The sequence below is a fragment of the Salvia hispanica genome, chromosome 1 (genome assembly GCF_029641045.1).
Source record: "Salvia hispanica isolate PSC_SH4W2 chromosome 1, Shi_PSC_v1, whole genome shotgun sequence".
Classification (NCBI taxonomy): Eukaryota; Viridiplantae; Streptophyta; class Magnoliopsida; order Lamiales; family Lamiaceae; genus Salvia; species Salvia hispanica.
Genome location: NC_142692.1, coordinates 55550323 through 55566224, shown reverse-complemented (window position 1 = coordinate 55566224; position 15902 = coordinate 55550323). Strand labels below are relative to the sequence as shown.

Sequence of the window (15902 nt, the reverse complement as noted above, 5' to 3'; positions counted from 1 at the left end):
TTTTTAACTATAGCGAATAAAATTACATAGATCCAATTCAAGAATGACAAGTTAAAGAGCTTTAACATATATACGTATTTAGTAAAGATTAAATTTTGACCTCCGTTCATTGTATATTATTGTGTGTTGGATCAATTAGAAGATAAAAGTGGACCCCCCCAACAACTGTTCATCTTCTTGGCTCAAGTTTGCATCTAAAAAAAACATCATTGTGTTTTTATATATATAATATATATGTAAGACAAAAAATTTAATACAGTATATTAAAGAAACACTTACTCTTTTCAATATCTTCAATTTCACGGTACAAATCAAGATCATCGTCAGTTGGATCCTTATATAAGCTGAAATCATCTGCCTTGAGCCAATCATTGGTACACACCAATGCCTCCACCATTTTTGGACTCAAACTAGTTCTAAAAGGATCCACAACCCTTTTACCCAAGCTAAAAGCAGATTCACTACCAACTGTTGAGCTTGGAATTGCAAAGATATCTTTTGCGATGAGTGAAAGGATTGGATACTTAGTTCCATTTACTTTCCACCAATCCAAAAGATTAAAAGAAAGATTAGACCGCTGCTCCATCTCATCAGCTAGGTACTTATCTACTTCATTGGATATTTGTTTAAGTTGATCTTGAGAAACTTCTTCTTGCACTCCACTATAAATATCATCAAAAAGATGCAAACCACATTGGTCAATGGTGTCATTATCGTATCCTCATTCAAAATAAATTGAATTAAAATAAAAAAGCTCTCCCTTCTCTCTAACTTTCTCTCTCTAGGTGCAATGGTAAGCCGGTGACTTCCTCACCGTCCCCCCCCCCCCCCCGACCCCACCGCCCGCTGTCTCCCCCCCCCCCCCCGCCACCCCCGTCCTCTTCTCCGACCAGCTTTTCCCCCCCTTTTTTTGCGACAACATGGTGCTCCGGTGATCTCCTCACCGCTGCCCCATCCATCCTCGCACCTTCCCCCCCGCCATCACCTTTTAATTCTCTCGAAAAGGCCGACCATGTCAGCCCCAACATCAAGCATCCAGCCGGACCAAATGGTTGCTCTTTCCATCTCAGACCGGCAAATGGTCTTCCGCTCAACGGACGCACCACCTCTAAGGAAATCGAACAAAAAAGAAGCTTTGAATAGGCTCAAGCTGAGGAGAGACACTCCGGCACCCCCTACTAAAGGAAATGGCCGGAAACGCTACGTCCTTTCTCCCTTCCCGGAGGACAACCCACTCCGAAAGAGGATTGATTTTGGAGAAGAAGAAGGTCTCCCCTCGGCCCCTCCAAAATACAAAGGAACTATCTTCCCGACGAAACCTCACGACGGTATGGGGGAGAACCTTCAAATCGTAGCTGCCGAGAATGACCTCATCAAAAAGGACAAAGAAATGGGTCTCTATTGCGCTGCCTACAACAACGTGGTTGAGATTGCGCCGGATTCCGGCCAGGCCGCCGGCGCCGGCGATGAGAAGGTAGTTGATGAAGTAGAAGACAAACTACCATCTCAACTTCGACCAATGGGAGATACACCAGCTGGTGCAAAAGGAATCTTGGTTGGTGAACTAGTCAACTTGCCTAAAATGGTTATGGAGACAAAACCACTTTTGGAAAGTGCCTTGGTGCCTTGCCAACTTGATAAATCACATAGGGAATTAGTCGTTGAGTGCTATGTCCAGCCAAAAAAAGACAATATCCTTCTTCTAGCTAATCCAAATTCAGCTGATATGCTAGACACAACGGTGGCTCAGCCTCTTCTCGCCGGCGGCAAGCCGGAGGAAGCTCAAATGGCCGTCGGCTTACATACTGATCCCTCCTGGAAGCCGATCATCACATGCTGACCCTCACGGCTACAACTCCAAATTCAAATGAGATGGAAAATGCAATGGATACCCAGCCATTGCCATCCGAGGGTCGACCGGAGGAAGGACAGCTGGTAGTCGAGCCACACCTCAACCAAGTGCCGAACTCAGCTAGGCCGCTAGACAACAGGGTTCCCTACGCTCCATCCTTCGAGGAATTCCCTCCCCTCGAGAAGGGCAGGACTCTAAAACTCCGAGAATCTTTTGAAGCCGGGAAGCTGCACCAGGAGTCTAGATTGGTGTGGCCGAGAGTTGCCTCGGCTGGTCAAGCACCACGAGTCACCTTTACTCCCGAGGGTGAGGTGGCGCCCGTGCCCCCAGCTCCCGATGACTCAGCCAACCCCTACCAACCATGCCGTTTTGGGGCAGGACCGAGTCACGCTAGTATGTCAGGCTCTTCCAATGGGAATGGGGTCAAAACCGCTCTTAACGCGGCAAGCACCAGCCTTGATGGAGGAACCGAGAATCTCGGGGGCCACGTGATCAAACCAAGGACTATGGCCGAAATTCTCCGGGAGAGGCCAGACCCCAATGGTCCAAAAGTGTTCGTGCCGGAGAAGATCACTAATATTGGATTTGCAACTACATCAAAAGGCGTGCCGACAATCTACTTTTCCAGAGCTGAAATCCAGAAGCTAGCGGATAATGTTGGGCATGCGATTGTCGGTAAGTTCTCTCACTCTATTCCATCTTCCCATCATATTCAAAAGGCGCTTGATAATATCAAATTCGGCAATAGCTTTTCTTGGAAATATATTAACGCCAAACACATCCTTGTTCAATTCGAGGACATGACGGACTATGCGCGGTTGCTAAGTGGCCCGAAGGGCACTCCAGTATGGTATATCGACCGCCATCCCATGAGGGTCTTCAAGTTGACTCCGGACTTCGATGCCTATTGTGAGTCTCCGATTGTGGCAATTTGGTGTAACTTAATTGGGTTGCCTATCCATCTTTACGACCAATCCGCCTTATTTGCCATTGGGAAGCTCCTAGGCACGCCGATCCAAGTTGATCGTGCCACAGCCGACAAGTCACGGCTATCCTTCGCGAGGTTGTGCATTGAGATCGATATTACAAAGCCACCCCCGGAGGAAATCATCCTAGATATATGTGGCCGCGAGACAGTGCAACAAGTTAGATGGGGGAAAATCCCGGCTTATTGCCGAGAGTGTAAGCATGTGGGCCATACAAGTGATGTGTGCTATGCTTCGTGGAAGATGGAAAGACCGGAAAAGAGAAATTATAACACGGCTGCCCCTAAACAGAAACACTATGGGAATCAAAGTTCTAAAGGAAAACAAGAGCAACCACCCCAAAAGCCAAGAGAAAATGAAAGAGGCTCGAAAGGGAAGAACCAGGATCAAGGATCGCCTCGGAAAGGAATGGGCGTGCGGGTAGGGAAGGGGCTGGGAATGCCTCTAATCCCAGGGTTCATGGGATGGATGACACATCTTCGGGGTGGCGGAGCCCGGATATCATGGGAGAACAAGGTGATGCACATGGTAGGGAAGCCCGGATCCATGGAGAGCGAGGAGGGTGGGACGTGGCTGAAGGGCCGGGATACAATACTAGCTTAGACCTAGCCACCAACCCACAAGAGAGCGGACACCCGAGCAAGGTTAGGGGATACAACCATGTTCGACGAGGAACTTTCCCCAACAGCCGAGGTGGTTCAAGAGGGGCGGGACGCCATTCGGTGACGCGGGGACGTGGTAACGATACATCGGGCCAACTATATGAGCTACAATCAATATTACTCCCTCATGGGAAAAGACGAGTATGATGTTGATGGTTGTGGGGAGAATGAGCCTTCGGAAATGGAGGTGCAGCCGTCGTCCAAAGCAAATGCTAGCACCCCCTTGTGCATCGAAGGAGGAAGCGATATTTAAGGCATCGAATACCAAAGGGGGTCTTCTTCCCCTCCGGGTATGAACCTTCCTTGTTAATTATGTCTCTCAATTTTTTGTTTTGGAACGTTAGGGGAATCGCTAACGCGCCTACCCAAAACATCCTTAAACGAATAATTAACAACTATAACATTGTTTTCCTTGCAATAATGGAACCGCTCACGACCCCCAATCCGGATCGATACTCCAAGGCTTTGGGGCTGGTCTTCAAAGGTTCCAACACCAACGGAAAGATTTGGATTTTTGTGAAAGAAGGGGCTGATTTTGTTGTTGAGGGTGACTCGGAGCAGATCCTACATGGCCGTCTATGAAAAGTGTGCTAGGGTGGAAAGGTACGTGCTATTGGATAAAATGAGGGAACTCACAAACAGCTCAGATGGAGCACCATGGATGATCGGGGGGGATTTCAACACCATTTTAACCCCGGGGGATAGGGCTAGTAGCGATTCCAACCGGCAAGCCGAAATGGTTGACTTTGCAGAAACTATTGAGGATTACAGACTTCTGGATCCAGGCTTTGATGGCTCGGAGTATACTTGGGCTAAGAACGGGCTTTTTGAGAGGCTAGATAGGGTCTTGGTCAGCGAGATGTGGGCTAGGACATATGAGGCCTCAAGGGTGACAAACCTGCCCCGGGTGTCCTCGGATCATGGGCCGGTCCTTGTTCGATGCAAATTGGCGAACACTCCGACAACAGGTAGTGCCTTCCGATTCCAAAATATGTGGACACGACATGAAGGTTTCTTGGATGTGGTTCGGGAGGTGTGGGATCAGCCTGCGGGAGCGCATGGTCTCCTTGGTCTCCAATTCAAACTTGCCAGAGTGAAACGACCCTCAAGTGGTGGAATAGAGAGTTGTTTGGGAACATTCAAGCCAACATTAAGGTTATGGAGGGAGAACTTTGAAGTTGACCCCTCGCCCACGAACAGAACGACGATCAACAAAGCCATTGCTACCTATATTCTTTGCCTAAAGATGGAAGAGGATTTCTGGCGACAAAAAGCAGCCATGAAAATGGCTGGCGGAGGGTGACAAAAACACTAGATTCTATCAAAGCTGGGTGACGCAAAAAAGGACTCGGCTTCGCATCCATAAAATCCAGGTGAACGGGCAAGAGCTTACAGATGATTTGGAGATTAAAAGCTCTGCTGTTGATTTCTTTAAAGACCTTCTTGCCCTGGATGCCCCAGCCCTTGCCGAGATGGACCCGTCTCTTATCCAGCCACTTCCCCATTCGGCCCAGCTCGAGGCACTCTCCGAACCCCCGGATGTGGATGAAGTGAAGAGAGCGGTCTTTGATATCTCGGGGGATAGCACACCTGGGCCGGATGGTTTTTCGGCTATCTTCTACCAATCTTGTTGGAGCATTATTGGACCGGATGTTATTGAGGCAGTTCAACAGTTCTTTAACAGGGCCTTCTTGCCTCGTAGCATCACGGCAACAAGCATCGTCCTCATCCAAAGAAGACCCTCCCAGAGATGTGGGCTGATTATCGCCCCATTAGTCTTTGCAACGTCATCAACAAAATCATCACCAAGATCCTTACAGCGAGAATCACCCCCCCTCCTCCCGTTGGTTATCTCTCCAAACCAGAGCGGTTTTGTGAAAGGGCGTCTCCTCCACGACAATGTCCTCCTGGCCCAAGAGATGTTCCATGAGCTCCACAGATGTTCACCGGCCCCAAATGTTGCGATTAAAATTGATATGGCTAAGGCCTACGATCGCTTTCAATGGCCGTTCCTTATTCAAGTCCTTAGGTGCATGGGCTTCCCGGAAGCTTGGTTGTCCTTTATTAACAGATGTGTGGGGTCGTGCTGGTTTTCTATCCTCATTAATGGTGCCCCCTCGGGCTTCTTCAAATCCACGCGGGGGCTTAGACAAGGTGACCCTATCTCCCCGGCTCTGTTTGTGATTGCAGCGGAATATCTGTCGAAAGCCATTGATAAGCTTATTTTGGGCAAGAAAGAAATGACATTCAAGGCGGCTCATCGGTGCATGGAGATCAGCCACCTTGCCTATGCCGATGACATCATTATTTTCACGCAAGCAGCTACACCCGCCTTGCGCCAACTCAGAAGCTGCCTCACCGAGTATGAGGCGGATTCCGGTCAACAAATTAATCTCGGCAAAAGCAATTTCTACATTGCGGAGGCGCACGTGGGATGGTCCAGCTCTATTCAGGGGGAAGGAGGTTTCTCACCAGGTTCGTTTCCTTGTACCTATTTGGGTGTGCCTATCTATCGTGGTGCCAAACGCACAGAGATGTTCCTGTTTCTTCGAGAAAAAATCACCAACAGAATCTCGGGGTGGGCCCACCGACATCTGTCCTTTGGGGGAAGGCTCACGCTCATCAAAAGCACCCTTGAAGCGGTCCCGATCCACATCTTCCAAGCCATTGAGCCGACGATCAGCGCACTTAACCAACTGGACCAGCTCATGGCTCGGTTCTTTTGGGGCTCATCAAACGAGAGGAAAAGGACCCATTGGATCAGTTGGGACCAGATTTGCCGCCCAACCGCCGAAGGAGGGCTTGGAATTCGGAATTTCAAAGAGGTACTACGAGCCTTCACTATCAAGTTGTGGTGGCTGTTCCGGGAGCAAAACTCCCTTTGGGCAAGATATATGATGGCTAAATACCGCTCCAATTCTTCGCCGCTCACGCATGGTGCCTCGATTCGTGCCAGCCCAACATGGAGGAGGATATTAAGAGCCCGTCCCTATGCGCAACCGCACATCCGGTGGCTAGTTGGGGAAGGGAAATTTTACTTTTGGGACGACATATGGATTGGCTTGGCTGGAAATTGCCTATTCTTGAAGTAGTGGTGGCTGGGAAACCCAGATTCAGGGTGTAGAGATGGAGGCGGCGGGATTTTGTGAAGTTAGGGTATCTCAATTGTTAATTAAAAAGGCAGAGGTTGGTTGAAGGGTTGAAGGTAGTAATGGTGGCATGGAGAAAGAGAGAATGAGAGAGGTATAGAGTCGCGCGATTTTTTGGGATTTCCCAAATCTAATTCGATTTTAAATTATGAAATGACTATAATGCCCCCGACAGTAATTCGTAATACATTAGACATCAATATGTATTCTTTTTGCGTAATTAAATCTTGGGCATTGGATTTCCAGATCCTAGAATTGATATTGGTGGTACGGTGTTACTCTATTTATGATGGCACCATAGTGTGGCCCTGTGATTACAACCCCATATATTTACACGTATGTGCTATTATTTGCTTAAATTTTGTGTTAAAAAAATTGATCAGTTTACAATATTAAATTTGTCGATTATTATACTCCTAAGTTATAACTGGAGTTATATGTGCAGGATCTATTCTCGTTTTGTAGTACGAGATCTTAATGGCATATTCCTTATAATTTCAAGGCGTTGTTGTTTTTTCTTTTCCTAATTTAGGTATTTAATATGTTGATTTCATAATTTCTTCCACCAATACACTGCAAAAGAATATCCCCAAATTTTAGTGTATGCATAAATTTGATGCTGACAATTTGTATAAATTGGTATCGTCGGATCAGATTATATTCCTAAACCCAAATTCTCTTTTCAATCCTTTACCTTTTTCGTGTAATTTTCTTCCACGTTTGATTCCATTCCCAATATCTTCTCCACCAAATTTCTCAAATTAGCCTGAAATCGACCTCGTAATATTGAAACAAGCAATGAAATTTGGGAGGGAATTTAGGATTCACCTTGAGCAAACCCTACCGGAGTGGAGGGACAAATTCTTGCGCTACAAGCTGTTGAAAAAGCTGCTGAATAGTATTGCTCCCGCCGCCGCTTATCTGCCGCCGCGCCTTCCGTTACCGGAGTTTCAGGTCTGGTTTGTTGCGATTCTCACCGGGGAAATTGAAAAGTTCAACGATTTCTACGTCGGCAAGGAGGAGGATCTCATCATCCGTTTCCAGGTATCAATACTTTTATATTTTTAAATCACTATTGTTTATCTAATTTATTTATTCATCTTGTTCAAGTTGAAATTTTGGTTTGATGGTAAAAGAAACGGAAAAAATAAGCCCAATTATGTAGAAAACTGAGGTAGCTTATAACTTATGGTTTGTAAATTGAAAGGAGGAAACTTTGAGTAGATAAATGGCTTAATTCAATGTGTGTGCCTGTAAGTAAAACTTTCTCCTTATCAACGTAGAAATCGTCGAACATTTCTCGTCCGAGAAATCAAACCTGCAAGAGGAGATGACCCCAATATCCTTTTGAGGAAGTGCAAGTTAGCAATGCAATGGTGTCATTGTGTGATATGAGACTTGAGTAATTTTCTTGTGAACATGGTGTTTATATAATATGAATTCGAACACCTTATTCTATGATATTGGATGGTATAAAAGTATGTCCATGGTTTATTCCGATTCCTGAGGAGACTGCTTTATTTGAACTAACAAGAATTGGCCAACAGCACGTCTTAAAATGGGCTCCAGATGTGCTGATTTAGTTTTAAACAATAAATCCTTTTAGGCCACACTGATTTCTTGGCAAAAGCTTGTAAAGATGATTTCTTTTTTTTTGTTGATGGGTTTCTTCATAAAGGTTCTTAGCTGAAGAAAAAAAATAAAAAAGGAAAATAAAGCTAAATGCTCTCAGATTCTACTTAAAGCAAAGGCCAGGACTTAAAAGGTCTAACACTATAAAAATCAATGTAGTGAACTGAATTTGGATTGATTGAATTATCTTGAAATCTGTAGAAACAAAGTAGACTTTTATATTATGTTCGCCCCTCTCAGATGGTTCAAGATTTCAGCTCTTTTGGTTATAATCATTAATGCTTATAGTTATGGAGCTATTGTTTCGATAATGCCTCTTTTGGAGAATCTGTTGGAAGAATTACTTACTGATAAAAACGTGGTACTTATGTGTGCACGCGAGTACTAAATGTTTGGGGTGATATAAAATTAATCTAGCCAATTAAGCATGGCTTTCTATCACACCTCGAGTTATTGTTGTGATCATTCAAGCTTTACTGCTGTGTCAGCGTCAGGTGTCCTGTTACTTATTGTCATGATTGCAACGGACACATTTAATTCTTTTAATGTGATTTCTGATTAACCGGTATATCAGGCCCTCAAGGAGACAATTGAGCGAGTGCAGGTGAGAGATCATTCATTGTTTACCTCAGAGACTGGAATTGAGATTATGACAGAGATACACAAAGACTTGGTTGCGATTCATGGAAAGATGGTTCTTCTCAAAAGCTACAGCTCTCTTAACTTTGCAGGTAAACAAGGCTCTTTTGTTACCATTAAAAGTATAAGTATTATCTATGGCTCTCTTTCTTGATGCGGGTAACGTAGTTAACTGGACTGCCTCCTGCCCTTTTCAATAGGCCTTATCAAGATATTGAAGAAATATGATAAACGAACTGGGGCAATGCTAAGCATGCCTTTCACTCAGCTTGCTTTCCATCAGCCATTCTTCATAACCGAACCTCTAACAAGGTTAATCCACGAGTGTGAGGCAAAACTCGAGTCTCTGTTCCCTCTCGAAGCAGAGGTGGTGGAACCATCGACTGAAGTTGCAGTGGACCATGCAGGCACAAATGCTTCTTTAGAGACGACGTTGCTGCTCGTGGAAGAAACTGTAGATGTATACCGGAGCACCCTTTCTGCAATAAACACTATAGAGGGCCTTAGAAAGCCGAGCTCCACATACAATGATTTATCCATGTCGTATCTCTTTGGGAAACGCAATGATGAAAGTGCAGGTGATGTAACTGCAGAAAACTCGCCATGCAACTCTTTTGTAGATGAAGAAGATGAAAAGGAAGCAGAAGATGTCCGTTTCCCTCAATAAAGTTCTAACCTTTTTTGTTTTGGTTTACACACAGTTAGCTGATCCTACCAGAAATTGACTGTATCCATATCAGTCAACTGAGTTCTCAGAAATTATGTGTGAATACATAGTAATGCAATAACCTTTTGATAGAATGTTGCTACTGGTGAAATAAAAGTTCTTGTTTTTTCAGTACATTGTTCAAATTTGAATTGGGTTATCCGTGATTGTTTTGGAATTGTTAGCAATTTACGCCCCCGTCCACCATTTAAGGAATCATTTATACTCAGCACGGGTTTTAAGAAATTATTTGACTTCGTGAAAAAAAGTAAATGTAATGTGAGATCCATTTTTAATACTCTATGTCCTAAAGTAGTTGAGGTGATTTTTGTATGGATGAGAATTAAGAAATTGAGGTGTTAAAAGTTAAAAGAAGAGAGTAAAAGTAAAATGAGGAAATAAAGTAAGAGGGAGAGTAAAGTATAAAAGAAGAAATGAATCAACTACTTTTGGACAACTCAAAAAAGAATACTACTCAACTATCTTGTGATGGAGGGAGTATTAGTTTAATAATGGAATGTGAGTGTAAAAAGTTAGTAAAATATGGAATACGCATATAAAAAATGGAATAAAGTAAAATTCATGGACAATCTAATGTAATAAAATAGTTCTTTAAATGGTGCACGAGATAATACTAATAGTAGTAGAACGTAACCAAAAAGCAAATCCCGTGTATTTAAGCAAAGGACAATACAATGTGATACCGCCAAAAATAATGGCAAATTTTAAAATCTTTGTTTTACAAAACTCATGGCCATGTTTGGTTGGCGAGATAGTAAAGTTGGCAAGGAAAATAAATTCCAGGAATATGATTCCTAGTAACTTTACTTTCCTGTATTTGGAAAATATCAAGATTTTAAATTTATATTTAATTTAAACACCAAACTAGAAATATACTTATTATTTTTTTATTTATAAAAAAAAATATTGTAAAATTTTAAACAAATTATTAATTACAAATAATAATAATTATATAATTATATTTATAATTACGATGGATAGTTTAAATATGGATTATCCATCGTAATATATAATAATATAAATATAACTATAGTTACATGGAGCATTATAATACTCATTTATTATAATAATAAATATAATAATTATTATATTATAATTATAATATTTATGAATATTATAATTGAATAAATTTTATAAATTAAAATTGCACTATGACTTTATTGATTAATTATTAATTTATAAAATATACTAATAGTTATTATTTATTATAAGATTTATGTTATATAATTATATTTTAATTATTTAATAAATTATTATTACTATTATGAATAATTATAAAATATAAATATAATTATGATAATTTTAATTATAGTATTTATTATAGTGAAATTAAGTATGATTTATAACTTTAAATTATTTTTTAAACGTTGTAATTGTTGTTATTATTATTATTATTATTATTATTAAAAATATACTATATTGCTTAAATATGTAAGAATCCTAAAACTAGGAAAAAGAATACCTAAGAAAAGTTAGGATTCAGAATCCTGGAAAGTTGTACTAACTTTCCTTGTTCCCGGATTTTGATTACTTTCCCAGTTTGATTAAAAACTGAAACAAACGCAGAAATTTAAAATTTAAGGAATCAGATTACTTTTCCAGATAGAATCCTGACAACCAAACATTACCAATTAATTAACAATGATCCTTGATTCATATCTCAACATTTACAATTAACAGTATTTATTTAAATTTTACTTCTTTCTTCTCCCACCATTTAAAAACATATTTTACTTAACAGGAGTTTAAATTATTTGTTTTTATAAAATAAATGAGTGAAAAGATTAATAGAATTTGAATTTTATTTTTAAATATAAATTTTATATGTGGTTTAATGAGTTACTAGATTTTGAGGTATAATGAAAAAAAGAGTAAATATGTCTTTAAATGATAGACATCCCAAAATAACAACGCGCTAAGTCTTCACAAATAGAGGGAGTAATATTTTTAAATTATAATAATTTATTTACAAAATACTCCATTCGTCCCACTCCAAATGCCTACATTCTTAAGTGGCACGAGATTTTAGATGGAGTTAGTAGGTGGAATAAGTAAAAGGTAGTTGAAAATTTTAATTAGGAGAGATGAAAGAGATATTTATTTCCAAATATAAAAAGTGGACATCTTAACTAAGACAAACTAAAATGAAAAGGTGGACATTTAAGTGAGATGGAGGGAGTACATAATTAAAATTAAGACTAAAGTCCTGGTTCTTTACATTTACCTTAAAGGTCCCTTATACTAAGTTTGTTACGTTTTCGTCCCAAATATTCTGTTTTGGTCCAAAGTTAACACCTCATTTAAAGTTAACAGTCAAATCTAGTCAAAATTAATAAATACTCCATCTCTTAAAAATAGACCATGTTTGTCATTTTAAGCTAGCCTAAAAATAGACCACGTTTACCAATTATGTATTACAACCGGTGTCATTTCAAATATTTTCTGTTTTTTAAGGAATGAGAGAGTATAAAATAAAAATCCTTACATAACTAAAATCCTAAAACTAAAAATCCTAACAACTTAATCAAAATAAATAACAAAACAAAAAATCACGAAAATTCTACTCCCTCTACCCAACTAAATTGGTAGAAAACTTTTGGGCACAGAGATTAAGAAATTGTGTTGAATAGATTAAATGAAACTAAAATAAAATAGGAAAGAGAAAAAAATTGGAGAAATAAAGAGAGAGTGAAGTAGATGAAAAAATAAAGTATGAGTGATTGAATGTTTTATTTTTTTGTCAAAAAGAAAAATGACTCAACTTTGTTGGATCATCTCAAAAATGAATAGACTCAACTTTATTGGAAAACTTAATTGGGATAGAGGGAGTATTAGTACTCAACTTTTTCGACGAACCTTCATATTTTTGTCGAGAATTATGGCTCATCCCCGACAACTATTTAGACAACGTTTTGTCGTACGCATTGACCAACACGTACGACTTATCGAATCAATAATTTGTTAAAACACAAATTACAGTTTTGGTGCATGCATATATAGTTACAAGAATCATGTTTAAGAAGTACAGTTTGTAAATTAATAAAGCTGCTGATACAATAATACAGTAATGTAATAAAGCTGCTGATGCAATGCAATCTTCTTTTGCTTGTGAATTAAACTTGGCTTTGCCACTTGTCAATAAAATCATTATGTTCATTTGTGTGCATATCCACCAAAGTTTCCAACTGCTAATTATAATTTCTTTGATTTTATAAATAAAGGATTGCCTATTGTAATGCACCAATGTAATAAAGCTGCTGATACAATCATAAATTGATGCAATACATTGACTTTCAGTCAAATTGACTCAACCAAAAGTCTCAACAATTTCAAAGTTTTTCTTCCATTTTCTGATGATCCAAAAGTCTCCCTATCACGCAAATTTTATAAAGAAAATTTGGATAATTGACTTGATTTAGTTTTGTTGATCATGTGATCATATTTTAACCTTGGTCTCAAGATGGCAATAGTAGTGTTTCGTGCCCAACTTGGTGGAAGTGCTCTTTTTCCAACCTACACAATCAAACAACACCATTGTTGGAATCACTAGTTTTGGCTGATTTTTGGAAGATTCACATCGATTGAAACCTCATCTACTACAGTTATTCTACACACAATCGAGTAACGAACCTGCAGAAGTTCCAAATGCCACGACGAATGATCTCCAAGCAGGCAACGAGCGCCACCACAGCTCGCTTATGAAGAAATTCAGTTTCATTGAAATCAAGAACTGACTGCATCCAAACAAGTCTCAGAAGCATGTTTATCACCTGCAGCAATTCACCACTTATTTAAAACCACGTGGTTTCGATGTTATTACAAGAAAAGTCCTAGTACTCACTATAGCTCCAAAATAGACAGCCTTGTTTGAGATGAGAAGCTCTTCTCTCAGCCATGGATTTGTTGAGTTCCTCTGAAGAAGGCCCCAGTCGTAAACAATGTCCCAATATGTGCTGTAGATAGTTGTGACTCCCGATGCTGATGCAGCCATGATTTTCCAAAAGCTACCCTTCTTATAATCATACATTGTCCTCATTACTAGAGCCAAGATGGTTGACAAGTACTTGAGCGCGTTGAGACCTTGCTTTTTCTCTTTCTCCTCATACAAACGACGAAGGCACTGAAGAAGACGCCACCATGATGGGATGATTGCAACAACAATGTACAAAGCCTTGTATAATTTCTGGTTAAGAAACGCATTTGATCTCGTGGTGAAATCTCCCATCGTGTAGTAGAAGAGATAGAAAAGCAAGCTTCTGATTGCTTGAACCTTATCACATGAATATTAATTTAGATTAATGTGTTATTCAATTGTGGTATTGTGTAAAATAGATTCAAACCTGGCTTGTTAGCTGATCTGCCAAGAAGAAATCAGTAAAAGTTCCCTAAAAACCATTTAAAAACAGAGAAATGAGAATGGGGAAAAGGAATTGAAGTTTGATTGAAACATTGTATTGTTTTGGAATCTAAGCACCTTATGAAGTGGAGCAGAAGCACAGTGCCACGCGTGGCGGAGGAAGAAGAATCGGCTCGAATGATAAAGAATATTGAAAGGGCAGAAGGTGACAAGAAGTACCAGCTGCAAATAATGCACCATTTATAAGCCAAAATCTTGTTAATCAAGAAGATTGATGAGTGGAATTTTTATTTTTTTCAAGAATCTTACAAGGAGTAATGTTAATGGAACTAGTTCTGTAACTGTACTATACTTCATTGTTCTGAGATCCATCTCCATGTCAAGGTTTGAAAGCACAGCCGCCAACGAGAGCACGGATAGTGCAGAAGCAAGAAGGAGCACTTTTCTAAAGCTAAGATCTGTTTCTTCTGTGAATCCAAAAATAGAAGGGTAGTTCACACGAAATCGCCTCCAAAGATAGGCATTCGACCCGTACATGAGCAAGTGTAGGACGATGAATCCAAACAAGCTGTATCAATGATGATCAAGAAATGAAGAGCGAGAAGGCTGCGGAGTTTGTGTTTTGTAGGCATACCTGTAGAGTGGAAATATGCTCTCCATGTACTCATCTCGTCCAGTGTGATTGAGAAGATCCCGAGCATGCATTGAGACAATAACGGCTATCACTAGTGCTACCGAGCAGCCTGTGAACAGACCTGCAAGGCTGCAAGTGAAGATACATCAGTTTCCAACAACAATTTCAAGTGTTTGCATTATCATACAAACTTACCAAGGAGGAATGTTGTTCTGTGCTTCTCCCTTTTTTCTCCTAGCCTCAACGATTTCTTCCCTTTTCCACGATTTCCTTGTGCAAACTGCTCGATGAATGCGGCCTCTAGTCTTTCCATGAGCTCATACACCTTAGACCAAGAAGAGGATCGGAACAATCTTCAATGAAAAAGCTCGTAAACCTAAAAATGCATACCTCATTAGAGTTGGCACGAAATGAATTATCAAGCATCTGTAAGTAAACATTTGAAGCACTCCTTGAAGCGATCTGAAACATAATGAGCTGACGTCTTTGAGAGCATACGAAGCAAAGAAGGATAAACATTAAGAATCACTTATCTCGTGTGGATGTACCTTGTCGTACTTGTTCATTATTTTCGAGAAGGCAAGAATATTTGACGAACTGCATACATTTAGCATTTAGCTCAGCACAATTGAACTACTCCAATCACAGCAAGAAAAAAACAAGTAGTAGTTTCTTACCAGAAGCTTCTCAAATGTCGAACCTGTTTGTAAATTTTGATGTAGTCCTGTCTCAATTCCACTTCTTGACTTATGTCCAAATGCAGTCCAACTTAATATTAAAAAACACCACACAAATTTTAATAATTTTGAGTGAACTGCAAAACTAGTACCCAAAAAAATGGGGTCAAACAACCAAATTCCAAAGATGAAAATCTTCTAACCTTGGTTCTTCAAGGTGAGATCATTTGCCTCCACCTTCAGCTGTTGCAGCTTATCCTTGTAGAAATTCACCACCTTGTTGAACTCGTCCTCGAGTTTGGTGAAAAATTCGAGCTCCAATCCGTGGTAATAATTTTGGTCATCGTCATTGTTTGTTGATACACTTGTTGGCTTCAGCAGATTTTGGAGAGAATGTTTGAGGGTGTTGTAGTCCATGTATGCAGCCTGCCATTCTTGCACCATTTGCGAAGCAAGTTCATCTGCAAACTTCATCTCCTTAATCACTCTGTCACAATTGAACATGATTAAAATGGCTGAAATTAGGTACATTTGCACTCACGTGAACATTGGCATGCACCCTACAATTTTGGAAACAAACACTAATT

General features: G+C 40.2%; 1 protein-coding gene and 1 pseudogene across 2 annotated transcripts; one reads left to right on the top strand and one right to left on the bottom strand.

Moving 5' to 3' along the window:
• The first annotated feature begins 7168 nt into the window (after positions 1 to 7168).
• LOC125217534 (SPX domain-containing protein 4-like) lies at positions 7169 to 9758 on the top strand. Its single transcript, XM_048119054.2, has 3 exons — positions 7169 to 7693; positions 8856 to 9012; positions 9121 to 9758. The coding sequence occupies exons 1-3, from the start codon at positions 7448 to 7450 to the stop codon at positions 9585 to 9587; spliced, it is 870 nt and encodes a 289-aa protein (XP_047975011.1). The 5' UTR covers positions 7169 to 7447; the 3' UTR covers positions 9588 to 9758.
• A 3150-nt stretch (positions 9759 to 12908) lies between these two features.
• On the bottom strand, positions 12909 to 15789 carry LOC125217532 (phosphate transporter PHO1 homolog 9-like; annotated as a pseudogene). The gene is made up of 11 exons (XR_016134679.1): positions 15519 to 15789; positions 15316 to 15406; positions 15187 to 15235; positions 15029 to 15100; positions 14834 to 14963; positions 14314 to 14759; positions 14122 to 14226; positions 13988 to 14032; positions 13489 to 13917; positions 13278 to 13417; positions 12909 to 13160 (listed from the first exon to the last, which is right to left on the bottom strand). The product of XR_016134679.1 is annotated as a phosphate transporter PHO1 homolog 9-like (transcript).
• Between the last annotated feature and the right edge of the window lie 113 nt (positions 15790 to 15902).